Source organism: Monodelphis domestica, chromosome 1 (assembly GCF_027887165.1).
Source record: "Monodelphis domestica isolate mMonDom1 chromosome 1, mMonDom1.pri, whole genome shotgun sequence".
Classification (NCBI taxonomy): domain Eukaryota; kingdom Metazoa; phylum Chordata; class Mammalia; order Didelphimorphia; family Didelphidae; genus Monodelphis; species Monodelphis domestica.
Window position 1 is genome coordinate 359,315,440 of NC_077227.1, and position 26,174 is coordinate 359,341,613.

Consider the following 26,174-nt stretch of genomic DNA (forward strand, 5'->3'; position numbering starts at 1 on the left):
AAACAACAATAACAATAAAAATGTGGGTGTATGTCTATATATGTATAGATATGTATATTCTATGTGTGCATATACTGTATTCTGATAGAAGGTAAACTCCTTGAGAAGAGGAATTCTTTCACATTCATATAATACATGATATATGCATATATATAAATATATTTATTATATATTATATCTATATAAAAATCCCTAGCAGCTAGTATAACGCCTGGCACTGAGTAGGCATTTAATATGTTCATTGATTGGTATTTGCCATATCTTCAGAGAGATGATCTATGATGACCATCTATGTCAATTACAACTTCAGCCCCTCCTTGACAATATCTCTGCCTGTTGAATGTCTGTCTCTCTGTCTCTCTCTCTCTGTCTCTCTCCTTCCTCTCTCTCTCTCTCTGTCTCTCTCTGTCTCTGTCTCTCTCTGTCTCTCTCTCTCTGTCTCTCTCTGTCTCTCTCTCTCTCTGTCTCTCTCTCTCTCTCTCTCTGTCTCTCTCTCTCTCTCTCTCTCTCTCTCTCTCTCTCTCTCTCCCTCCCTCCCCTTTGCCCTTGAATTGCATAGAGCACGGAAGGATAGGAAATCCTCAGTTGAAAAGATAATGGAAGGGAGAAGGAATGAGTCACCGGATTTTCCCTAAAGAGCTACATCTCTCATGGGGCAGTATATCACACTCAGCTCACAACCCTAAGGACCCTGTTTGGTTTCAGTACTAGGTTGTAAATCATGAATGAGCCAGACCTTCCCTTGTCCTTCTCCTCTTCTCGGGGCTAAGTAATTAATTAGTTGGTAATATAATTCTGCCAGGGAAAGACAAGAAGAATTGAATGTGGCTAAAGATACCTTGTTCAAGAATCTCAGTTTAAAAAAAAAAAAAAGCTTAGTCTTTGACATTCCCCTTCCCATGAATCATTCAGAACTGCAGAAAGGAATGAAAAATTGGGTAGGGCCCAGAGAAAGACAAATACCCTCCTATCAAATGTTACCATACTGAATCATTTCCATGCTGGAAGCTTGACTCTGAGAGTGATGTCATTGCTGGTGTTGGAGGGCTCTCCTCTGGGGATAGTTAAATGCAATATGGATCTGTATAGTCTGAAGCTGATCACAAAAATCTTAGGGCTGTTATTTTCCAGTGTCAATTTAGTGTGTGCTGTGACAGTTGCAGAGCCATAACTAATAGAGTTCAAACCAGAGAAAGAGATAGCAAGGGATGCTCTCCTAAAGTGTGACCCAGGAGGAGGAAGTATACCTGAAAATCTTTGGCAGTTTCTACACTGCTGAAAGGACTGGCCACAAATGAGAGAGCAAGACTCATATGAAATATACTCCCAGAACATTGTAAGAATTCTAGGCTCCTGAAAAGGAAGGAGGCATCACCTAAGATGGTGTTACCCATGCCTATAAATTTCCCAGCCTAGAGCAAAACTCAGATGGCCTCATGCTTGCTACAGCTCTTGACCTATTCCTAAATTACTGATAAAATCAAGATGGCTCTTCCACTCTTGCTTGTTCCAGGTCCCAAGGATGCAAACTAAATCAAGTCAGCAAAGAGAAAGAGCTGAAGACCAAGCAGCTGTCTCATTTCTTCAAGCCAACATTTCTGCTCCCAAAGAAACCATATACTAGGTTAAAGGAAAAGTCCAGTGTCTATGGAAACCTGGCTACACCACATGGTTCCTTTCTAAACAGGACTCTTGATATTCTGGTCTTTGGGGAGTTCTTATCTCTTAATGCAAAGTGGTGTTGTTTTTCTAATCATTGACTCAAAAGAGGAAAAATTAGGAGTTGGATAAACCACTACCAAACTTTTTGAGCCAATAATCCCAATGCTAGGCAGATATTCTAAGGAGATCAGAGTCAGCGGAGAAGCTCCCACATATACCCAAAAAAAAAAAAAGTATAGCAACACTTTTTGCAAAAACCTTAAAGAAAATTTGGGTGACTTTATTGGAGAATGGATGAACAAACTGGGTATATGGATGCAGAATCTAGAGAAACTTGGGAAGAAATGTATGCATTTGCACTCTTTGTGGTGGTCAAAAATTGGAAAATGAGGGGATGCCCTTCAATTGAGGAATGGCTGAACAAATTGTGGTATCTGTTGGTGATGGAATACTATTGTGCTCAAAGGAATAATAAAGTGGAGGAATTCCATGTGAACTGGAATGACCTCCAGGAAGTGAAACAAAGTGAGAGGAGCAGAACCAGGAAAATATTGTACACAGAGACTGATACACTGTGGTACAATCAAACGTAATGGACTTCTCCAATAATGGCTTTACAATGTCCCTGAATAATCTGCAGGGATCTATGAGAAGAAAACTATCCTCAAGCAGAGGACAAACTGTGAGAGTAAAAACACCGAGGAAAGGCAACTGCCTGACTACAGAGGTTGAGGGGATATGATTGAGGAGAGACTCTAAATGAGCACCCTAATGCAAATACCAACAACAAGGAAATGGGTTCGGAGCAAGGACACATGTGATACCCAGACGAATCGCGCCTCGGCTAGGGGGGCGGGGGAGGGGTTGGGGAGGGAGGAAAAGAAAATTATCTCTTTTTCCAATGAACAATGTATGAAAATGACCAAATAAAATAATGTTTAAAAAAAAAGAAATGTATGCATTAATGCAGAGCAAAGTGAGTAAAACCGGGAGAATACAACACTACCCTAATGATGTAATAGAAAACAACACTGAAATAATTCTAAACACTGATCAAAGTAGTGACCACCTGGGGCTTCATAGGACTGATGATGACACGTGCCTCTTAGCAGAAAGGCAATGGGCAGCAAATAGAGAATGAGACATACAATTTCAGATGCGGCCAGGAGGTAGATACTTGATAGAAGGGAAGGTTCTATTGGGGAATTTTTGGGAAATGGCAATGATATAAAAGAGAAAACAATATCAATAATGCATTTTTTAAATGGGGGGATGGAGAAAACCAATATCAAAAGAAAATGAAAACAGAAACCCTGCCAAAGCATAATTTTTGGCAAGGTTGAATTTAAAGATGTCAGTCATCTTCTTGGCATAGGAGATAGAATGTAAGATTTGGGAGTCATGAAGAACTGGGTTTCAATTCCTCCTCAGGGTCTTATTATTACTATATGACATTGGGGAAGTCCCTCAACTTCTCTATACTTCAAATTCCTCATCTGTAAAATGAAAGGGTGGGACTCAAAGACCTCTATGGTGAGATAGATAAGATAGATAGATAGACAGATAGAAAGATAGACAGATATCTATAGACAGACAGATAGATAGGTAGATAAATAGATAGATAGACAGATAGATAGATAGATAGATAGATAGATAGATAGATAGATAGATAGATAGAGATGTAGATAGAATATGGTTTTTGCTTTAAGTAGCAGATCAGGGGGTCAAAGCCAGGAATGAAGGGAATTGAATTTGGGGCAGAGAGAGTGCACTGTAAGAGTAGGGACAGTTAGAAGGAACAGAAATCACAATTAAGTTGAAGAATAGGCTTCTTGAGCATGAAAAAGTCAAAGAGAAGGGTAGGAGCACAAGTTCCAGATCTTGGAGGTGGTGCAGTTGTGAGACAGTAAAGGTCTAAGATCTTACTTTGGTCTTTGAAGTCTAAAGGAGCTAGAGAAAGTTGATGGAGTTGAGGAAGTCGAGGGCTCCATCCTCAGGGTCCATTTCCATCAATATGGCTGAGACTACTTTGTATTGAGATTAATGGAGTTCCTCAGGAATTCAACTTCTTCAGATAAGGGCTCAAGAATACCCACGTTTTAGCCAATTCCACTTGATCATAGAATGATAATTCTTTTTAACTTGGATGTGTTCTTGCATAAAACAATGGTTATGATTATTCTGTTAAAAGTAGGTTCTTTATGCCTTACATATCTGAATAATTTACTTTATTGTGTATACCTATAGAAAGATTTATAGAGGGGACTTTCGCTCATCTTTTCTACCTCAATGGCCAAAGAGATTTTAAAAAATGATAAAAATCCTATGAGGATAGGATTTGAAATGTTCAATGAAAGACACAAAAGAAAAGACTACTTAAGTCCCACTGTTTAACAACAATGGGAAAAAAATCAACCCAGAAATAATCCGCAGAGCCTCTTTTCTTACCTCTGCATAATCTGCTACCAGGTAGAGTTCCACATACTTTGTAGACTGTAAATCTTCCCTCCGGACCTAAGCAAAAGGCATAAAATGGGTCAGAATCACAGTAGAATTTAGCAACATTTCAAAAGAAGTGCTCAGCAATGGAATCTGGAACTTTTGTGCTCATTGTACTTGGGTTGCTTACACCTCCCCCTTCCTCCTGGTTACTAGTGGGGAACACACTGAGATGTTAGCATAGACATCAAACTATAAGATTTAGAATTGGAAGGGACTTTGGAGATCATTTAGTCCAACCCCTTCATTTTACAAACAAAGGCATGGCAGTCCAGAGAGGTCAAGTGTCTTCTCTGAGGTCACACAGGGTGGCAGAGCATTTTGACTAACTACAAAGGCAGTGTCCTTGACACTATACTCTGGCTGCCAGTCCCTTTCAAGTGGAAGAGTTTAAAGTAAATACAACTTAAACTGTAATTACTTTTTTCCCCACCACCAACTGCCCTCTATCCAAAGAGAGAGATACAAAGAGATAAACAGCCAAGAGCAACAGAGATGGAGAGAGAAGCAAGTAACACTAAAGAGAATCCAGCACCTTGCCACCTGAACTAAACACAAACAGGAGTGAAAAGAGCACTCAGTTACTTAAATGTGAGACCTTAATCAAGTTATTGGGCATTAATTCTTAATATTAGAAAGTGAAGGTATTTAACTTTTTAAATTCCTTTTAAATCTAAATCCATGATTCTGGGCTCCTACTCTTGGGAACTTTCCAATTAGGACTTCTCCCTTCTGTCAGGCAAGTTTAACTTTCACCAGAGGTCACAGTGTGACCTATGCCTACTCAGTTAAAGAACTCTTCCCTGATTGTGTCCTCAAGATCAGAATCAGAGTGGTTGTGGGCACGTAGGATCTCGAGAGTTCATCTGCTTCATTTAGAAATGAAACAACAGAAGCCCAGAGAGGTTAAGATTACAGTAACACTGACCTAGTGGGGCAAGGAGGGATGCAGGACAGCAGTCCACCAGCTGCCAAAAAGGACAACATCTGAAGCATGGAAAATGCAAATGGCCATCCAGCCAGTGCCTCCTTTAGAGAGTGCACCTCCATGCCAATATCCTACATATGGACCTTTGATAAATATGGACCTCTATTTTTACCTCCTGCTCAGCCTTTTGGTAATATGGTGAATACTTTCCTGACTGTAAAATTTCTTGGTTTCCAGCTTCTTTTCCCAGAGACCCTCTAACTGCCACCCAATTGCTAGCACTTGTTGCCTCTAGAAATTCCCTAGTGGGGAAGGGGAAGCACATGGAAATATAAATTATTTTCTCCCAAGGGTTGCATTACATGATAGGAGTAGAATTTACACATCTGGCTAGGTGTGGCAAGGTATAAGAAGTCCAGGGAACTCAGCTGTGAAATGTGAAAGAGGCTCACACAATTGGGTGTGGATCTCTAGTAAATAGCAACTGGTTTCCAAGTGTTCAAAATGCTGGATTAGAACTCACAAAGATCTGGATTCAAATCCTATTTCTGATACTTACTAGCTATATGATCAGGAGAAAATCACCTCCTCTGAGTCTCAACTTTCCCTAGGAGGAAGTTCAACTAGATGGCTTCTAAGATCCCTTTCAGTTCCAAAATCCATGCTTTTATGATCGCTGCCACCAAAAGTATTTATTCCAATGTTACGTGCATATTCCACTATTCCAAGCAAGTCAGACTCAATGTCTTGGGGAATTTATAACCTGAGACAGACCTTGCACTTTAAAGCAGGAAGTACAAATGCCCACAGGCCTTGAAAAGGCTATCCACATCAATAAATGTCTCTTGCTCCTATTTGGTGAATAAGGCATTCCCATCGATACAATAGATCAAGTTGGAATTTCCCAGAGGAAAAAGAATAACATGAGAGAGAAAGGACATTTTAGGTATTCTTTCCTTCTCTCTTTCCATTTCTTTATACCTCCTTTTGGCCTTGGTATCTGGAAGGCCACCTGCTTGCCCCAAGGTAAGAGTCCCAAAACAGAGCAAGGCACATTTCCATTTTTTTTTAAACCCTTACCTTCCATCTTGGAGTCAATACTGTGTATTGGCTCCAAGGCAGAAGAATGGTAAGGGCTAGGCAATGGGGGTTAAGTGACTTGCCCAAGATCACACAGCTGGGAAGTGTCTGAGGCCAGATTTGAACCTAGAACCTTCCATCTCCAGGTTTGACTATCAATCCACTGAGCCACCCAGCTGCCCCCCACATTTCCATTCTAAAGAGTCACAGCCCAGCAAGAGTCTAACACCCCAGATCAGCTGTGTGGAACTTACCCTGTGATGCCTCTTCTTGGCTTGGTTTGTGAACTGTAGAACCCAGTCCATGGCAGAGGGTTGGGAATGCTCATAACCACAACTTCCAGCAGGCAACTGGAGATGCTCCGATCTATAAATAAGGTGCTGGTCCTGCCCATTGGGCAGGGGTTCGATGATATAACTAAGGTTGCTCCTCACCACAATCAGGCCTCTGTAGAAAGGAGAAACCAAAACAAAGAGAAGTGCATTCAAGAATGATCAACATTCCTAATACCAAAGTTCTATCCTATCCAAGAAACCAAAGAACCTCCAGAATCTCAAAGATGCATATTACAACAACAACAACAAAAAATAACTAAAATGAGGCATAGCCCAGAATCACTTCTTTGATATCATAAATAATTAGTGTGGTATCAGGAAAAGGTAAAACTGGACTAGCAAATAAGAGAGTTGGTTTCTGGTTACAATTCTGCCTTGTGTAACCCAGGATCTTGCTTAGCCTTTTTATGCCTCATTTTTCTCATCTTAAAAATGGAAAGAATGATTCCTGCCTCCTCCAAACTCACAGAATGGTTCTAAGAAGCAAATGTGAGACATGATGCAAAAGTGCTTATCCAGATCAATACCAAATTCTCTTTTCTACAGGGTAACTAGGCCTCCGGGAAGGGCCCCAACCCTCCCAGAGAGGAATATCAGGCTTTTAGAGGTCAGAAGTATCGAGCCAGCAGCAATTCCCAGATCTTGTCCCAGGCTAATTTCATTCTGGTGCCAGGGAACCTGATCATTATCATGGGCTGGTCGCCAGGTCTGTCTCACCCAACCAGCAATAACTGCCTCTCCCCACAGCAAAAGCCCAAGGCTCCCTCTCTCCCTTTCCTAGCTGAAGGGCAAAAGCTAAGGTTATATCATTAACCCGTGGTGTTTTCTCAGGCAGGAGAACCAAAAAGCAGGAAAGAACAGAGGGAGGAGACCTGATCTGAGCATCCTGCTGGCCGAGTGATCTTCCCAATCCTGCTCTCAAAAGAGTACCAGGACAACAGATCATGTCTGACCACTTCCTATACCTCAGTCTCCCTTGACTGCCTGGAAAATTGGAAATGCAGAATCACTCCGAACAAATGTGAGCAAATAACCATTCGTGCTTCTAGGACACACTGAAATGGGACAAGAGGAGAGGGAAAGGCATGAGCACCAATCCAAATCAGTAGAATCAGAGTATAGATTAGATTAGATAAATACAGCAGATCAGGAATCTTACTTATCATGGACTTTGTTACTATTCAGTTGTTTCAGGTGTGTCAAATTCTTTGTGACTCCATTTGGGATTTTCTTGGCAAAGAGGATGGAGTGGTTTGCCATTTCCTTCTCCAGCTCATTTTACAGATGAGGAAACTGAGGCAGATAAGGGTTAAGTGACTTGCCCAGGGTCCCATAGCTAGTGAATGTCTGAGGTCAGATTTGAGCTCAGGTCTTCCTGACTCCAGGCCTGACTCTCTATTCCTTGTACCACCCACCTGCCCTATCACCGACTTTAGTGTGTAATGAAACTGAAATCAAGTCACACATTAAGTCATAGCAGTCATTTATACCTTAATGAGAATGAATTTGCCAGATTCTTCTTAAAGAATAGGTATTGATAGGAAGAAAAGAGATGAGGACACTCAGGAGATGAGAATAGTGGTATCAAGTATGTGGCAAATGGGGAAAAGAAGTAAGAAAGTATACAAAGTGGATTTAGAAGTTCTATGATAATCTCATTACTGTACCATTTGTCTGATAGCTAGTCATTGTCTGGAGTACACACTTTTCCCAAAGATGGGAGAATAGGAAGGGAAGTAAAAGAGATGTTGATTAGTGAGTGCCATGTGACTCTACATGACTCTATGGACTTTTGTCCATTGGGTTTTCTCAGCAAAAATACTAGAGCTGTTTGCCATTTCCTTCTCCTGTGTGTCCCCATCATTTTTTTTTACAGATGAGAAACTGAGGCATGACTTGCCCAGAGTCACACAACCAGCAAGTGTCTGAATCTAGATTTGAACTCAGATCTTCCTGTCTCCAAGCCCAGTGTTTTATCCACTATACCATCAAGTGAAGGAGAACTATGTTCTATTCCAAGAACATCTCCCAGAGGTAGAAGGAATTTACTGAGTCTGTATCACGGGAGTAGCTAAGCTCCCCACCGTACCTATTCACTCCCAGTACCATAACATGATGGGCAGAAAGAACACTACATTTTGGGGAATTGGAAGATCTGGGCTTGAGTACTGGTTATGACATTTACTAAGTGTATGATCCTGGCCACACTTTATATCCCTGTGAATTTCTGTTGTCTCATCTGTAAAATGAAGATAATAATATTTGAACCACTCATCTCACAAGGTGATCATCAGAAAAAACAAGAGAGAGAGAGAGAGAGAGAGAGAGAGAGCTAGCAAAGGAGTGTTACTGAGTTATTCAGACCTCAGTCTCAGTTTTCTCAAAGGCAAAATGGAGGGAGGAAACAATACTTACACTCTAAGTCCAAGGTCTATGTGAGGACAACTCTTTTGCAAAGCTAAAGATGCCACAGTCATGAGTATTACTATTTGTATTATTGCTGATTCCATTATCGAGCACAGAGAAACTAGGTGAAGCCGTTGGAGAGAGTGTCAGGGAGATTTATTTTCCTGAGTTCAAATCAAGCCTCAGACACTTCCTGGCTCTGTCACTTAACCCTGTTTGCCTCAGTTTCCTCATCTGTAAAATGAGCTGGAGAGGGAAATGGCAAGCCACTCTAGTATCTTTGCCAAGAAAGCTCTAAATGAGATCAACTGAGTCAAACTGAACAACTGTAAAGCACTATCAAAAATTGGGGCCTCTCCAGGTGGAATACACCTTCTAGACCTTCTCTCCCATTGTTGCCTGGATCTACCTCTCCCCATCTCAACAAGCCCCCTCCTAGACATGCTTGTTACTGCAGAAATAACAGGGACAGAAGCCAGGCTTTGCCCTCTACCAATGGCTTTGACCTTGAGAGAATTCCTCCGACTCTTCCTCCTAGCGCCCTTTCCTGCTGCAGTACCCATTCAGCGCAGCTACTCTTCCTCCTGTTTATTCTATTAGGAGATTCCGTTGATTTAATTTGTTCAATATTAGTGCTAGCAGACAGAGATTGGGTGAGGAAGAGAAAGGGTAGCCAGGCCTCTGGGTAGGCAGGAGACCTCGCACACCATCTTTCATCATTAAGTGCTCTCTGAAAATGAAATCCAACAGAATGAATCCAAATGGAGTCATGGAAGCCATGGACGTGGGAGCTGGTGAGGCTATTCACGTTTAACCTCTGATTGGCTGGGAAGCATGTCCCTGAAGCTGACGCCCTAGCAGCCCTGCAGAGGATCTACACACATAATTTAGGCATTCTAAACCTCATCTTTGGGTTATCAAGTTTACCTCGTGCTTAATGAATACCAAGGGTCATCTTCAAGGAGAAAAAAAGGGACAAAAGGACAGCTAGTATGCATCCTCGTGTGTACACAGGAAGGAGGACCTCTGTCTTATCTTGGTGAATGAGGAAAGCTGCTTCTCACAGAACTAATATGAGACTCAGCCTTTTTTAAAAAAAATACCACTTGCAAAAGCCACTTTCCCCATCTCTACTTCCACTCTTTCCCTCTTCTCTCAATCAAAGAAATTTTATAGGCACTGAGTTTTAGGCACTGAGGATATAAAAACAAATTAAATAATTCCTGCCCCTTTCCTCTAAAGAGCTTACAGCTGACTTACTAGCTTTGTGAACTTGGATAAGTCACTGCCTGCCTCTGTTTCCTCATCTGCAAAATGAGGATAGTAATAGCACCTGCTTGACAGAGTTGTTTTGAGAAGAAAATGAGAGATTTGTAAAGTGTATCACAAACCTTAAAACTATATAAATCCTGTTATTATTATTTGGGCAGTTGGGTGGGCAGAGTTACAGGGCCAAGAGTTAGAAAGGCCTAAGTTCAAATCCACCCTCAGACACTTATTATCTTTGTGACCCTGGACAAGTCACTTAGTCTCTCTTTGTCCAGGTTTCTTTCTCTGTAAAATGGGGATAATACTAACACTATCTTGCCAGGGTTGTTGTGAGGATCCAATGAGATAATAGTTATAAAGTACTTAGCACAATGCCTGGCATATATTAAGTGCTATATAAATGTTAGCTATTATTATTATTATTTTGGGAAGAAATAATACATAAGCATCTAAGTAAATACATGAAAGCAAACTCAGGGTCATTTTGGAGGGGAGGCACTAAAAGGTCCCCTCCAAAGGAGGGTCAGAAAAAGTCTCCTGTAAGAGATGGCTTTTGAACTGAGTTTTGAAGGAAACTAAGGATTTTAGGAATTGAAGGGGAGGAGGGGGCAGCATATGCTCCCGAGTGTCCTCAGTGGAAGGTAACCTCTACATGTGCAAAACTCCATGTCTAGGAACAGCTCGCTCAAAATAATAGAAATCACTAATATTTCTAGAAGGCTGACTATGCACTAGACACTGAGCTGGAGATTTGACAATAACTGTCTCACTTAATCCTCACAACAACCCTGGGAGGCAGATGACATTATCATCCCTATTTTACAAATTAGGCAATTGAGGCAAAGAGAGGTTGAGTGACTTGTCCAGGTCACATAGCTAGAAAGTGTCTAAGGTTGCTCTACCCACTGAGCAAAAACTGCCCTCAGAAGCTTCACAAGCCAGTCTGGTTCATAGTGGACTCACCGCAACAAAATATCATGACAACCTTAAAGCAGACAACTTGGCATAGAGACAAGAACACTGGAGTTTAAGGCAAAAGACCCAAGTTCGAATCTTGGTTCTGATACTTATTAGCTGTATGACTTTAGGCAAATCACTTACCCACTCTGTATTTCAGTTTATCTGAGAACGGAGATTAATTCTACTTGATCTACCTACTTCACATTCCTGATGGGAGGAAATTGCTTTGTTAATTTTAATAAAATAAACTATAGAAATACGAGTGATTTTAATTGTCCTTACAAAAGTATACAGCTGCCCGGCTGATATTATTTAAGGGTGGGAAGGGCTTCTTCCATATTCATCTACCATAGTGCCTACATTTTTACTAGTAAGAGATTCATTCCTTTTTGTTGTGAATAACATTTTCAAAGGATTTTCTTTTTTAAAAAAGAATAACAAAAGCTCAAGTTAGACCGCATTTATATATGTGTGTACATGTGTATCGCATGCATATATTATGTATATAATAGACATGTCAATTTATGGTTTACAAAGTAAATGAAGACAATACAAATGAAAAATAGCTAGCATTTATGTAGCGCTTCAAGGTTTGTAAAGCAATTTATACATAATATCCTATTAAATCCTTATAACAACCTTGATAGGGATTTGTTGCTTTGGGGTTGTTGTTTTTTTTTTAACACAGAAGGAACTGAAGCAGACAGAGGAATGAGAAAAAAAACCCCCATCAGGTTTGGCAATTAAGAAATCATACCTTAAAACAACTGAAATTGAAACCTATGGAGTTATAATGACCAGGTTTAGCCCAAAGAAGGAATATGAAAAGGCACCTCCACCACTCCTATGCAGAAATAGGATACTACATATAATGTCAGGCTTTTGTGATCAGTTGTTTAGTTTTGCTGAACTTTCCTTTTTTCATGTTTTTTTTTAAATAAAAGATGGCTCTCAAGGAGATGAGGGAAGACTACAGGGAATAGAAGTAGGGACTAGAAGTAATGTAAAAAAAGATATCAAAATTTTATTTTATTTTTTTTACAAAAGGAAATTGTTGATAACCTTAGAGAGAAGTTTCAGTTTATTATGAGAGTGGAAGCCAGATTGCAAAGGGTTAAGGAATAAATGAAAGGAGAGGAAGGGAAGGTAGAAAGAGTAGACATTTTTTTCTAGGAGTTTCAGGAAGGAACGATAGATATGGGATAACTTGAGAATGTGGGAGGGTCTAGGAAAGGGTTTGTTTGTTTTTAAGATAAGACTTAGGTATATTTGAAGACAACAGGGAAAGAATCAGGGATAGGAGGAGGTTGAAGATTAGAGAAGGAAATTTAATTGTGAAAGGTCAATCTGCTGAAGACTGAAGAGATTATGCTTAAGGACTGGGCAGCTAGGTGGCACAGTAGTTAGAGCACCAGGCCTGGAATCAAGAAGACATCTCCCTAAGTTCAAATATGGCCTCAGACATTTCTTAGATGTGTCACCCTGGGCAAGTCACTTACCCTGCTTGCCTCAATTTCCTCATCCTTAAATTGAGTTATAGAGAAGGAAATGGCAAGCCATTACAAATATTTTTGCCAAGAAAACCCCTAAAGGGTGCACAAAGAGTTGAATATGACTAAAAAACAACTAAAGACCAATATAGAGGAATTGGCCTTGGTGAGAAGAAGGGTCACCTCATCAGAAACTGTAGAGAAAAAGGAAAAAGGCAGGGACAATGTCAATGTATTTTGAGATGTAGAGAAAGGGACAAGAGGGAGCACATAGTAGGCACTCAATAAATAGAATGAAATTGATAAATCTTACATATCTCTTATAAAACAGGGGTTTTTAACCTTGAAGCCCATGAAAAATTTTTTTAATCATTTGATAAGTGTATTTCAATATAATTGGTTTCCTTTGTAATCCTAGATATTCAATTTTATCCATTTAAAAACATTCTGAAAAGTGGTCCATAAGCTTTACTAACTTACCAAAGGGCCTATAACATCCACCTAAAAAAAGATTAGGAGCCCCTGCTCTCAAGAAAATAACATAGATCAGAGGGGGAAATGATTAATTTAAAAGGACCTAGGTTTAAATCTTAAACTCCTACTACTTTCTACCGGCGTGGCCTTAGACAAATCATTTAATCTCCATTTTTTCTACTTACAGAAAGAGACTAAAAAACCTCTGATTTATTCTAGCTCAAGATCAACGATCCTGGCTTCTCTGCATTCTTCATAATCTAGCATAGTAATGATCTATCCATAGTAGGAGCTCAGCCATAGATGGTGAAAACTAATTGTCTCTTCCAGAAGTTACCTAACCCAAGGGTCAATTCATTCCCCTAAAGATCATATTTTCAATTTTAAATATAAATAAATATATTTTTCAGAAAAAGAGCTATGTAGAAAAATAAAGTGAATACGGCATAATTATAATAGTCAAAGTTAGTTCCAGGGAGAAGTTGAGAAAATGCACCTATTTCTCTGCTCTCCAGAGATAAGAGATTATTTGTATAGAATACTGAATCAACAGTTGGCTATAACAGATGATTGGTTGGCTTTCCTGAACCATTTTTTTCTCACTCTTCTTTAGGAGGGATGGCTTCTTTAGGAGGGATGGTAGGGGAGGGGAAAACTTATATTTGGAAATAAAGGTGATATAAAAACAAAAGCTACTGACAAAAACAAGATTAAAAGCGAAAGAGCAAGAGAAGGAAAGAGCTGCTTATCATGGACTGATAATTTTCCTGGGAAAGGCTCCAATTTTGCCATTCTAACTTTTCCACACCCTCACAGCCATCCTTGGCTTTTATTAAAGAACCCTCATAAAGAGAGATGAAAGTAATGGTGTCCAACAAGAGGATTCAAAAAAAAAAAGGAAAGGTGGGAAATGAGTGAGGGTCTATGGTAAAATTTGTCTCCCCCACCCTGGGGATTTGAGGGAAAGGAAGGAAACAAAAGGAAAACATTCCTGTTCTCTGCTCTTTAAGGACCAGAATCCTCTCTTCCTTCTGATCTCTGAAACCAGAGCCATACAAAAGGGGTGAGGAATGTGGACTTTGGCCTCCATAGGGAGTGAAAGGTGTTACTACTACTTTAATCAGAGTCCTGAGCTGGGAAGGGCAGTTAAGGAATCTAATCCTGCCTCTGGCTTGTTCTGAAATGGGACCCAAATAAACCATTAATAAAACCTCCCAGCAGAGGAGGGCTAGGAGCTAAATCCTGCCAGCCAGGATTTCCAGGGCCAGGAGCCAAGAAGCAAATGATAATAACACCACCTTCCATTTTTTGCAGCCTTTTCCAGGTTGCTCAGTGTCTTCCCATCCATTATCTATTTCAGTCCAATAACCTGTGAGGTAGGCAGGGCAAGGATTATCTCATTTCATGCTTTTTTTTTTTAAGGACACAAATGCTACAAGTTTAAATATCTTGCCCAAGGCCACATGGCTAGTGTCAGAGCTGAACCTCAAACTCAATCTACTGACTTTTTGAGTGCTTTTTCCATCCCACTACTCTGTAAAAGAAATCACCATTCCTCTTCCCCGTCCTGTACCTGCAACTCATCTGCCTCATGCCTTGGCACCAGCCCTGGAAAAGGAGAGCTCAAGGGAGAGCCTAGCAACAGTCTCTATGTCACAGAACAGGACCCAAAAGAAATAGGGTGAACTCCTCCACACTTGTTTCGTAGGGCCTGAAGATTCCTTATGGCATAAATCAAGTCCATTTCCTCAAATCACAGGGAACATGTTTCTAGTGGAGGAAAAGCAATTGCTATGGAGATTTTCCATTACAAAACTGCATTAATAAGACTCGGGAGCTAACCATGGTGTTATATGGGTTAGTCCTGGGAGATGGGGAGCTGCTGCTGCAGCCGGGCTTCTCCACTGGGGTTCGCTTAGAGCCATTTGGCCCCAGACCACTCGCTCTTAAACCAGTCGCACAGGAATCGTGTCTGGTCTGGAAACACCGTTGGTTTCCTGGGGGAGAGAGTGGAGAGGCAGAAGAGAATGTGGGGGCAGGGAAGAAGGTAAGGACTAGCATTCCCCACTGAGTTGGAAAGGCAAAGTGAAAACATATGGAAGCTTCAGCTGGTTTGCACACATTGTCAGGGCTTCTGGAATGATTTATAAAAGGCTTTGGAACCCAAGCCAAATTCCGGTGGCTCCTGCCAGAGTAGACAGAGGATAGCTAAAAAGAACCAGGTCACACCTGCACCTTCTCTTCTTCTGGGGAAGAATCTTATTTATTGGAGAACCACAGGTGGCTGAGGCTTAGCCTTGGTTCGCCAATATGCTGATCCAGTTTATGGGCTCAAGTCACTGGAGAAGATCTGGAGATCGTTTCATTCCAGCCCCTCGGCCAAACCTCGTTTCCTGACTGCTTGAATTCCCATTAGGGAGCTTCGCCAAACAGCATTAGGACGGAGACAGCCCTAAACAATCAGTATCCTATTTATAAACAAACATGCAGGGGTCACAATGTAGGGAATGAAGGATATGTCTCTTCTTTCAGAACATGCAAGACAGGACAAAGCAACGAGCATTTAAGTGCTTCCCATGTGCCAGGCAGAAGTATGAACCATGGATATTGGATCAGTTCAACCAACACAGATAGCTGCCAGATGGGATTGATGGTGCCATATTGGAAGGGTGATCTGCAGGCAAGGAGCCATTATGCATTTAAAAAAAAATGATGAGAGAGGAAAGAATTGAGGTTAGGGGAAGAGGTTGAATAAGAGATTCTAGGAAGGGGATCAGCAGAGAGATAACGGTGGTGGTGGTGGTGATAATGATAGATGATGACATTCATCTTCTATTGAGCCACCATACTGATTTTCCTAAAGCTCAGGTCTGACAATATCACCCCCTTACTCAATAAACTCCAGTGGTTTCCTGCCACTTCCAGGTTCAAATAAAAATTTTCTGCTTGATGTTTAAAGTACTTCATAACCAATTCCCCATAACCTTCCCAGTCTCCTTATATCTTACTGCCTTCCATGTACTTTTTAAAGATCCACTGGTCTCCTAGCTGTGCTCAAACAAGGCATGCTATCTCTCTGCTCCAGGTATCTGCCCTGACTGTCCTCCATGTCTACTCTTCCCTTCTCATTTCCTCCTCCTCAGCTTCCTTCAAGTCCTAGCCACAATCTCACTTTCTATAAGAAGTCTTTCCTAATCCCTCTTAATTCTGGTGCCTTATCTCCACTGATTATTTCCAATTTATCCTGTATGTAGTTCATTTGGACATACTTGTTTATGTGTTGTCTCCCCAATTAGACCATGAATTCCTCTAAGGCAGGGATCATCTTTTTCTTGTCTTTGTTTTCCCAGTGTTCAACATGTCATCTGGCACATAGTAGGAGCTTAATAAATGTTTACTGATTAACATAATAATAGCTAGCATTTATATGGGGCGTGTAGGTGGTCAGTAGATGGGACTCCAGGCCTAGAGTCAGGAAGACCTGAGTTTAAATCTAGCTTCAGATAATTATTAACTGTATGATCCTGAGCAAGTCACTTAACCCTGTTGCCTCAGTTTCCTCATCTATAAAATGAGCTGTTGAAGAAAATGGCAAATGACTCTAGTATCTTTGCCAAGAATACTCAAAATAGAGTCACAAAGAGTTGAGCACAACTAAAAAGTGACTGAACAACAACAGCTTTTATATATCACTTTAGAGTTTGAAAAGTGCTTTATAAATACTATCTTATTCTGGTCTCATAATAACCCTGGGAGATAGGTATTATTATTATTATTGTTGTTATTATTATTATTCCTATTTTAAAGATGACGAAACCAAGGCAGAGGATAAGTGATTTTTCTAGGATCATACAGTTACTAAGTGTTGGAGAATAGCTTTGAATTCAGGTCTTCATGGCTCCAGGTCCAGTGCTATGTACTATACCAATTGTGTTAAACTTAATTAGAAATGGATTAGATCCCTGCAGACTGTATATCTACTTAAAAAACTGCAAGTTAACATTATTTATGTTGTGTGGCATTTTTAATAATGTTTTTAAACATTTCCCGACTACATATTAATTTTAAAGAAGCACTCTGCCCTTTGTAGTTTCAAGTCAGTTTGGTACCTCTGCATTATATAGCTGTTTCTAAACTAAGGCTAAATGTTGCATCCTCTTTCCAAAAACCTCTCTGGTCAAATTGTTCAGATCAGTCTGTAGATTTTCTGGATTGGGTTGGCTCTGTTCCAAGAGAAAGCCACTCAAGTCTTTACTTAAAGCAATAAAAATGGCCCAAAAAAGACCTGCCCATCTCTTAAAATCTAGTTTGAAAAGAGGCAATAAAGAGCTGCTCACTGAGGTGTGAAGACTGTGTTTAATACCTCAAAAACCGTATTTGTGAATAAGTCAAGTGCCCTGACAAATCTCTAAGACTCTCAAATGTAGGAAAGGTTCTGACTTGCACTGGTAAAGGGAGATTGATTCCTCACCAGAAGAAAGGATCAAAATCAAAGAAATCACAGGTCTTTTTTTTTTTTTAGGAAAGAAGGAAGGGAAGGAGAAAGGGGGGGAAGGAAGGAGAGGGGGGGGGAGGGAGGGAGGGAAGGAGGGAGGAAGGAAGGAAGGAAGGAAGGAAGGAAAGAAGGAAGGAAGGAAGGAAGGAAGGAAGGAAGGAAGGAAGGAAGGAAGGAAGGAAGGAAGGAAGGAAGGAAGGAAGGAAGGAAGGAAGGAAGGAAGGAAGGAAGGAAGGAAGGAAGGAAGGAAGGAAGGAAGGAAGGAAGGAAGGAAGGAAGGAAGGAAGGAAGGAAGGAAGGAAGAAGAATGGGAGGCTTCAGTGGAATGATAGGATACCTGGGGAGAGAAGGGTGGTCCATTCTCTACCACACCCTGGATCATGAATAGGGTGCCCAGATCTACTTACCTGATGCCTCTACAGGTACTGAGAGTAACACTGGATTGTTCTTCCTTTCTCACTTTCCCATGGTAAAAACAGTCATCCTGGAAGAGTCAAAGAACTTGATCAAGACAGAGAAAAGAAAGAAAATGGTATCTAAAACTTGTAATTCTACAAGTTTCATCCCTCTTCCTTAAGAATTTCCTGACTTCTCTAGTCAAGTGACTGGTTGAGTTCTGTGCACGTTTTTACTCTAAGTTATTTATTCTCATTGCAAATTTCATTTTTTATCTCTTGTTTTAAGTATTTCATTTTTCCTTCTATTCTTGGGGTTCTTGTAGCCAATCCATTCCTTTTTCCTTAGAATTACATGATCATTTCTTATAAAATTCATTATTGATGTTTTGTTTTTATATTACAAACATAAAAGACCACTTATAGCAGATATGAAGCAAAAAGACATTATATCATCTGAAGGTTGCATGTAATATCTCACATTTGTAGTACCCCTCACCTCTCTTTTTTTCTTTTCTTTTTTTTAAATCCTTATCTTCCACCTTAGAATCATACTTTGTATTGGTCATAAGACAGAAGAGTGGTACAGGCTAGACAATGGGGGTTAAGTGACTTGCCCAGGGTCATACTGCTAGGAAGTGTCTAAATTCAGATTTGAACCCAGGACCTCCCATCTCTAGGCCTGGCTCTCAATCCACTGAGTTACCCAGTTGCCCCCCTTTGCCTCTTTTTTAAAAAATTAATAGAAATGCATTTTCTCTTCCTCTGACCCTCCTAATTCAATTGGAAAAAAAGAGAGAAGAAAGGCAATTCCTTGTAATAAATGTGCATAATCGAGCAAAACAAATTCCCTCAGCAATATCTGATATATAAACATATAATATGTATAGTGAAAGGAAAAGTGATGATGTAGTATGCTATCCATCTCCATACAAAGGTGGTGAGAATTTAGGTTTACATAATGAGACATTTAAGCTGCAGACCATAGCCTGGTGACAGAGCACAACTAACTGGTCCACAAGGAGATTGAAATCGTAACTTTCGCCTTTTTTGCAACATGCCCTCATCAACTGAGTAAGCCAACTGCAAATGGAAGATGAAGGTTATTTAGGCAGCAGAGCTATTACTAGAAGTTCTGGTGTCTGGGGGAAATTTATTGAGTAACAGTTGGGTACAATCACACAAAGAGAATATCCAATTCCTTCCCAAAAATCTGGCTCCAATCACCAAGGCATGGCCAATGACCCTTAACTGCGAACCCCCTGGGCTGTAGGAGACAGAACAGGAAGAGAAGGAAGGCAGTGGATTCAGGGATGAAGGTAGGTAAGTCCTAGGAAGCATTCAGCAATCAAGAATCATAGAGGTACAGGACTTGTGAACTGGTATACTATCAAGGAGAGAAAATGTAACCCCCAAATTTCAGCATCCTGATCCCCTTTCCCTAGTGATACTTTTGTGGGAAATTATTTTCTCAGTCTGCATGGCATTTAGATTAGTTATCTTGGCTACTACCTCATTTTCATCTGGATTTTAAGATGCTGACTAATGGCAAAATTTCTTCAACATCTGGGACTCGTGTTTTTATTCAAATATACACAATTCTAGCAGAGTTTTCTCTAGGAGGAAAAAAAGCATCATGTTCTCTCTCTATCTCTGTCTCTGTCTCTGTCTCAGTCTCTGATTCTGTCTCCACCCCCCCAACCCCTTCTTCTCAACTGATATTGGCATTATTAACAATTCCAGCCCTTGAAAAGAATAAAGCAAAAAAATAATAAAATAAATTTTAAAAAGAGAAAAGCTTGTCTCTAAGGAAATTATTCCTTCTCAATGGACAATCACCTCCATTCTTTAAAATCCTTCATTTAAGCCTGTCATCTTTTTAATCTATCAGGTTATATAGTCTCTTCTCCCATCTATGATCAAAATTCCAAAAAAAGTTATCTAAAGCTGTTACTCATCTGGCATCTCATAAGCTTTTAAAAATGACAACCACCCAGTCCTCCTAGACTCTCTCTCCTCCTTTTGTTTCCATAATATTACTCTCCCTTCTTACTTGTATGACTATTCTTCAGCCTCCATTGCTGAATCATCACCCACTTCCTAAGTAAAGGCGTCCTTCAACACTGTCCAGAGCCTCTTCTTTCTCTTTGCTTTCTCTCAGTGATCTCATCAGATCCAATAGGTTCTATTACCATATTTGTGTAAATGGAATCCAGAATCATATATCTAACCCAAATTTCTATCTTGATCTCCTGTCTCTCATTGTTGTTGTTCGGTCATTTCAATATTGTCTGACTTCATGACACTATTTGGGGTTTTCTTTTTTCTTTTCTTTTCTTTTTTTTTTTAAACCCTTACCTTCCATCTTGGAGTCAATACTGTGTATTGGCTCCAAAGCAGAAGCGTGGTAAGGGCTAGGCAATGGGGGTCAAGTGACTTGCCCAGGGTCACACAGCTAGGCCTATTTGGGGTTTTCTTGACAAAGATACTGGAATAGTTTGCCATTTTCTTCTCCAGATAATTTTACAGATAAGGAAACTGAGGCAAAGAGGATTAAGAGACTTGCTCACAGTCACACAGCTAGTAAACATTTAAGGCTGGATTTGAACTCAGGAAGATGAGTCTTCCTGACTGCAGATCCAGCACTCTTTATCCACCGAGCTACCTAGCTGCAAGTCTCACATTGCCAACTGCCTTATTAGATATCTCTACCTAGAAATCCTATTGATAGCATAATCTCACTGTGTCTAAAACAACACTCATTATATTACCCCACAATCCCACTCTTCTTCTAAACTTTCTTATTTTGCTTACAACATTGTCATCCTTCCTAGTCACAGCCCTTAACAGCCTTAGCATCATCTTGGATGATTCCCTTTCCCTTACCTGTCATATCTAATCAATTACTGAGTTTCTCACTTCTATCTCTGTAACTTCTCTTATAATCTTCCCCTTATCTCTATCCACAAAGTCACCACCACTATCAATTATACCTTGTACTACTGGAGTGTCAAGAAAGTAGCACTATAAATGGAGCTCCTGGGATGCAGGACAAAGGTGAGCAAGCTCCACCATCCACCTTACTAAGTAAAGCTTTAGAGAAATATGAATGACATCACTAAATACACCCTATTTTCTCACCCCAATCCAAATATCAGGCATACCTGAGAGTATTGCTTCTGAGAGAATTGCCTTTCTTGAGATCTCCAGCAGCGTGGAAGCTTCTTGAGATTGTTCCTTGCTTATAGTGTGCACCTCACCTGAACTTTCTTCCACCTCATTTCCCTGTTAAATTTCTATTCACTGTATTGACTTATTGAGTCTCGAACCCCTCAGGATCTCTGTGCTAATGACATTAGATTAGAAAAAAAGAATAGTCCATCCTCTCTGCACTTCCAAATCCATCTCTGATCCTCAATATCCCTTCCCAGATTACACAAAGAGACAGCGGTGCTTAATTTGGTCATCGAATCCAGAGAAAATTGCCAAGCCATGGAAGAGAGAGAAATTACTTCAAGTCAAGGCTATACGAGGAGTCCTTTAGAGTAGGTACCACATCCTCCTAAAGCTGACTCTGACTAGAGATGTGTCTCTGAATTTCTTGAAGTCTTTAGGCATTACCTAGTGTATCTGGGCATAGTCTTCAGGAAATATCAATTCAGCTGTAAGGAAAAACTTACAAATCATTATAGCTGCCAAATTCAGGAGACAAAGGATTGGTTCTATGTCATTAGAATTTTGTTCAGGATGTTGTAGAGGAATTGTTGGTCAGATATAAGTTGTTTTAGATGGTCTGTGAGACTGAAATTCTCTAATCTTTAAGGCTGGGCTCAAATGTAAGAACAGATAATTTCAGATTCATTTTACCCTTTGGTTCTTCAAAAAATAAAATGATTTGAGAACCCAATGTGACAGGCACAGGGGAAACAATCTATAAGCTTAAACAATAGGATTTTGGGGAAAGGATGGTCAACATTGTACATTCTGGATCACTAACTCAAAATATTTGGGTATCATTGTATTATTCAATAGAACTCTTGAACAAAGACTCAAAGGAAAGATATTAGGGAGTTAAGAAGTGCAATAGAGGGATGTTTATGTCTCCAAAGAAATTGCATGACATCTCCTTCTAATGCAAATGCCAAAGGCACAGAGAACAAGCAGATCATTAGGGTCTATGAAGTCACAGAATTCCATCCCCACTCTGCATCCCTGGGGGAGTCCATGACACCAGGAAGGATGAGCTCACTGACTTCTGCTAATGTGTGTTTCTAAGACTGTGACCCATTCTGATCCATGTGGAGCAACAGTGGCAGAAGCCCTGGACTGGCAGCAGAGAAGAAAGCAATTTCATGAAGTCTTTGTGGAAGCAATCTGGGCCAGCCCATGACCTCCCCAAAAGGCTAGGAACAGAGCTGACCCTGAAGTGAAAGTTTCCAGCAGAAGGGCAAGAGGAAGAAACAGATTCCTGGAGCTCTAGTCACAACTGGGCAGCCCCCTGGGAAGCTGGATAACACTACAGATTTAGTTGTTTCAGTAATGTCTGACTCTCATGACCCCATTTAGGATTTTCTGAGCAGATACCAGAGTAGTTTGTCATCTCCTTCTCCAGCTCATTTTACATATGAGGAAATTGAGGAAAATAGGGTTAAGTGACTTGCCCAGGGACACAGCAAGGAAGCATCTGAGTCCAAATCCAAATTCAGATCTTCCTGACTCTGGGCCTGGCACTCTATCCACTGTACCACCTAGTTGCCCCATTATTCTCAAATATACTCCCTTAAAAGAAGACATTTTCCATAAGTACTAGCTCTTAGCAAAGCTGTAGGAAGGTTAAAGTTTATCTTGGGTGTCTCTCCCCTCCCCTTCCAAGGTTTTTCCTTCCCAGAGATCAAGAGGCATGCACTGACGCAGCTCTGGACCTCTTTTTACTTCTATCCAAATTTACCAGTCCTATGTCCAAAGTCTGGAGTGCTACTTTACTAGTACTAATTTGAGAAGAAATTCCAATCTAAGGAGTTGATAATAGTTGATAATGGCATCATTCATTCATTCAACATTTATTAATAGCCTCTTTACTTTGTCCTTAATATTTTGATATTAAATATATATTTATTGATTGATATAATTGATATCAATCATTGATATCAAAATTGATATAAAAACATAATAATGTTTCATCCTCCCCAGATAGCATTTTTGTCTTAATAACATTTTCAACACCCTAAATAATAAGCAGTGTGGGAACTGTAGTAGACTGGTAAAAAAAAGGCAGGAAAGGGATTTCCTGGTGATCCCTAAATCACATCACAAAGACAACTCTACTCAGATTTCCATGCATCTTGAACCTTAGTTACTAGAGAAACCACATGGAATTTTAAGATGCAGGAGCAGGGAGCAACTAGGTAGCTCAGTGGATTGAGAGTCAGTCCCAGAGATGGGAGGTCCTGGGTTCAAATCTGGCCTCAGACACTTTCTAGCTGTGTGACCCTGGGCAAGTCACTTGACCCCGATTGCCTAGCCTTTAGCCACTCTTCTGCCTTATTGATTCCAAGACAGTAGGTAAGGGTTTAAAAAAGAGAGAGGTAGGAGCATAAAGGGAAAGATGATTGCATTAGGACCTCGGTTCAAATTTGGCTCTACCACTTATAACCTGTATTTCCTAGGGGAAGTTACTTCACATGTGTCATGCATATTCTCTGTCTGTAATATTAGAAGGGTGTTAAGCTAGATAGCCTCTAAAGCCCCTTCTTACTCTAAGTCTATGATATGACCTATGATTGGAGTCAGAAGACAGGTTTGAATCCTGACTCGGCCCCTCATTAGCTATGGGACATTCAATCAATTGACAAGCATGTATTGAGTACTTACTGTATGCCATGTACTGCTCTAGGTGCTGGGAATACAAGCATAAAGACAAAACTGCCCTCAAGGAGCTTGTATTTTATTAGAGGAGGTAATATGTACATATACTTACAGATCATACAAAATAAACCAAAGGTAGCTTGGGAAACGAGGTAACTAACAGCTAAGACTATTAACTTCATGTAGAAAGTGAAACTTTAGTTGTATCTTGAAGGTTACTAGGAATTCTAAGAGTCAAAAGTGAGGAGGGAATTCATTCCAGGAATGGAGACTACCTAGAGCAGAGAGAAGTTTGGAAATATAAGACTGGAGCATCACGTGTGAGCAAAAAGATGGCTGGACCACAGAGTGTGGGAAATGCAATGTATATAAGAAGACTGGAAATGTAGGAAGAGGTCAAATTATAAAAGGCTTTAATAGTCAGACAAGAGTATTTATATTTGTCCCTAGAGGCAACAGGAAGCTACTGGAGTTTGAGTAGGGGGATGATATGGTCAAGGGACACTGACAATTGTATGGAGAAATTGGAAAGGAGAGAAACAAAGCAAATAGGAGAGTATTACAATAGGTGAGAGGTAATAGAGTTTCAAAGCAAAGTGGTGGCCATTTGAGTAGTGAGAAGGTGTTTGGCATTAGTCATGTTGTGGAGACAGAATAAATAGATTGGAGACTGACTAGATCTGTGTGGTGAGAGTGAGAAATCAGTAATAGTACCAAGATTAGGAACCTGGATGACTGGAAATATGGTGGTGCCCTTGACAAAAATTTGAAAGTTCAGAATATGAGTGGGCTTGGGGATAAAGATAATGAATTCCAGTTGGGAAGTGTTGAGTTCAAGATGTTTCTAGGACATCCAGTCTGGAATGTCCAATAGGCTGTCGGTGAAGGGATCAAAACCCCTCAGGAATGGGGAGCTCAGCTCATTAGCAATGGATGTAACCCATGAACTGAATTTTGGACCTTCTATTTCTTCTGCACTTCCTTTTCCCACTCTACTTTCCCGTGTTGCCCTTCCTAGAGAAGGAAATGATTTAAGATACTGACCTCAGCTTTCAATGGTATGACTTGACGGCTTTTACTTGGAGTATACTGGGTTTCTGTGAAGCCAGGGGCAAAGAGGTACCTGCAGATGGCAAAAGCAGAACCAGGCTTTGTTAGACCAGGAATACCATTATCTCAGCAAAATCATTTACTGACCTTATCCACTTTCAGAGTATACTCAAAGTAGGTTCCCCTTTGAAGAATATCCTTTGAGTTCAAAATTACAATGAAATGGATTATGTTTCTATCACTCATTCATTTACTCAAACATTCATTAAATGCTGACCATAAGCAATATGATATGTTAGTTCCTCTGGACAAAAAAGAGATACATAACACAGAGCATCCTACACAAGAACTTACAACAGAATCAGGGAAAGGAAAAGAGGAAGCTAAATGGCACAGTGGATAAAGCACTCAACTTGAAGTCAGGAAGACCTGAGTTTAAATTTGGCTTCAGATATTAGTTTTGTGATCCCGTGAAAAATCACTTCACCTCTGTTTGCCTCAGTTTCTCCATCTATAAAATAGGGGTGGATAAAATACTTAGGAACCTATCTGCCGAGACAAACACAGGAACTATATGAACACAACTACAAAACACTCTCCACAAAATTAAAACTAGATCTAAATAATTGGAAAAACATTGATTGCTTATGAGTAGGATGAGCTAACATAATAAAAATTACAATCCTACCCAAATTAATTTACTTATTTAGTGCCATACCCATTGAACTACCAAAAAACTTTTTTACTGAAGAAGAAAAAAATAACAAAGTTCTTTTAGTACCAAAAGGGGGGTAAAAGACTGTCTGCTCTCTGACCCAGCCATAACACTGCTGAGTTTATAACCCAAAGAGATAATAAGGAAAAATACTTGTACAAAAATATTTATAGCAGCACTCTTTGTGGTGGAAAAAAAATTGGAAAATGAGGGGATACCCTTCAATTGTGGAATGGCTGAACAAAGTATGGTATATGTTGGTGATGGAATACTATTGTGCTCGAAGTAATAATAAAGTGGAGGAATTCCATGGGAACTGGACTGACATCCAGGAATTGATGCAGAGTGAGAGGAGTAGAACCAGGAGAACATTATACACAGAGACTGATACACTGTGGTACAATCGAATGTAATGGATTTCTCCATTAGTGGCAGTGATCCTGAACAACTCAGAGGGATTTAGGAGAAAGAAAGCTATCCACATCCAGAGGAAGAACTGTGGGAGTAGAAACACAGAAGAAAAACAACTGCTTGATCACTTGGGTCAATGG

General features: G+C 40.2%; 1 protein-coding gene across 2 annotated transcripts in view; it reads right to left on the reverse strand.

Moving 5' to 3' along the window:
• ADAM19 (ADAM metallopeptidase domain 19) overlaps window positions 1-26,174 on the reverse strand; it is a 135,190-nt gene that overhangs the window by 49,780 nt on the left and 59,236 nt on the right. For both annotated transcript variants that reach the window (XM_056811523.1, XM_056811524.1), the window contains exons 4-7: window positions 24,903-24,981; window positions 18,006-18,082; window positions 6,424-6,616; window positions 4,111-4,176 (exon numbers count right to left, since the gene is read on the reverse strand). In XM_056811523.1, coding sequence (XP_056667501.1) covers window positions 4,111-4,176; window positions 6,424-6,616; window positions 18,006-18,082; window positions 24,903-24,981 — 415 coding nt within the window. The remainder of the gene's footprint in view (window positions 1-4,110; window positions 4,177-6,423; window positions 6,617-18,005; window positions 18,083-24,902; window positions 24,982-26,174) is intronic.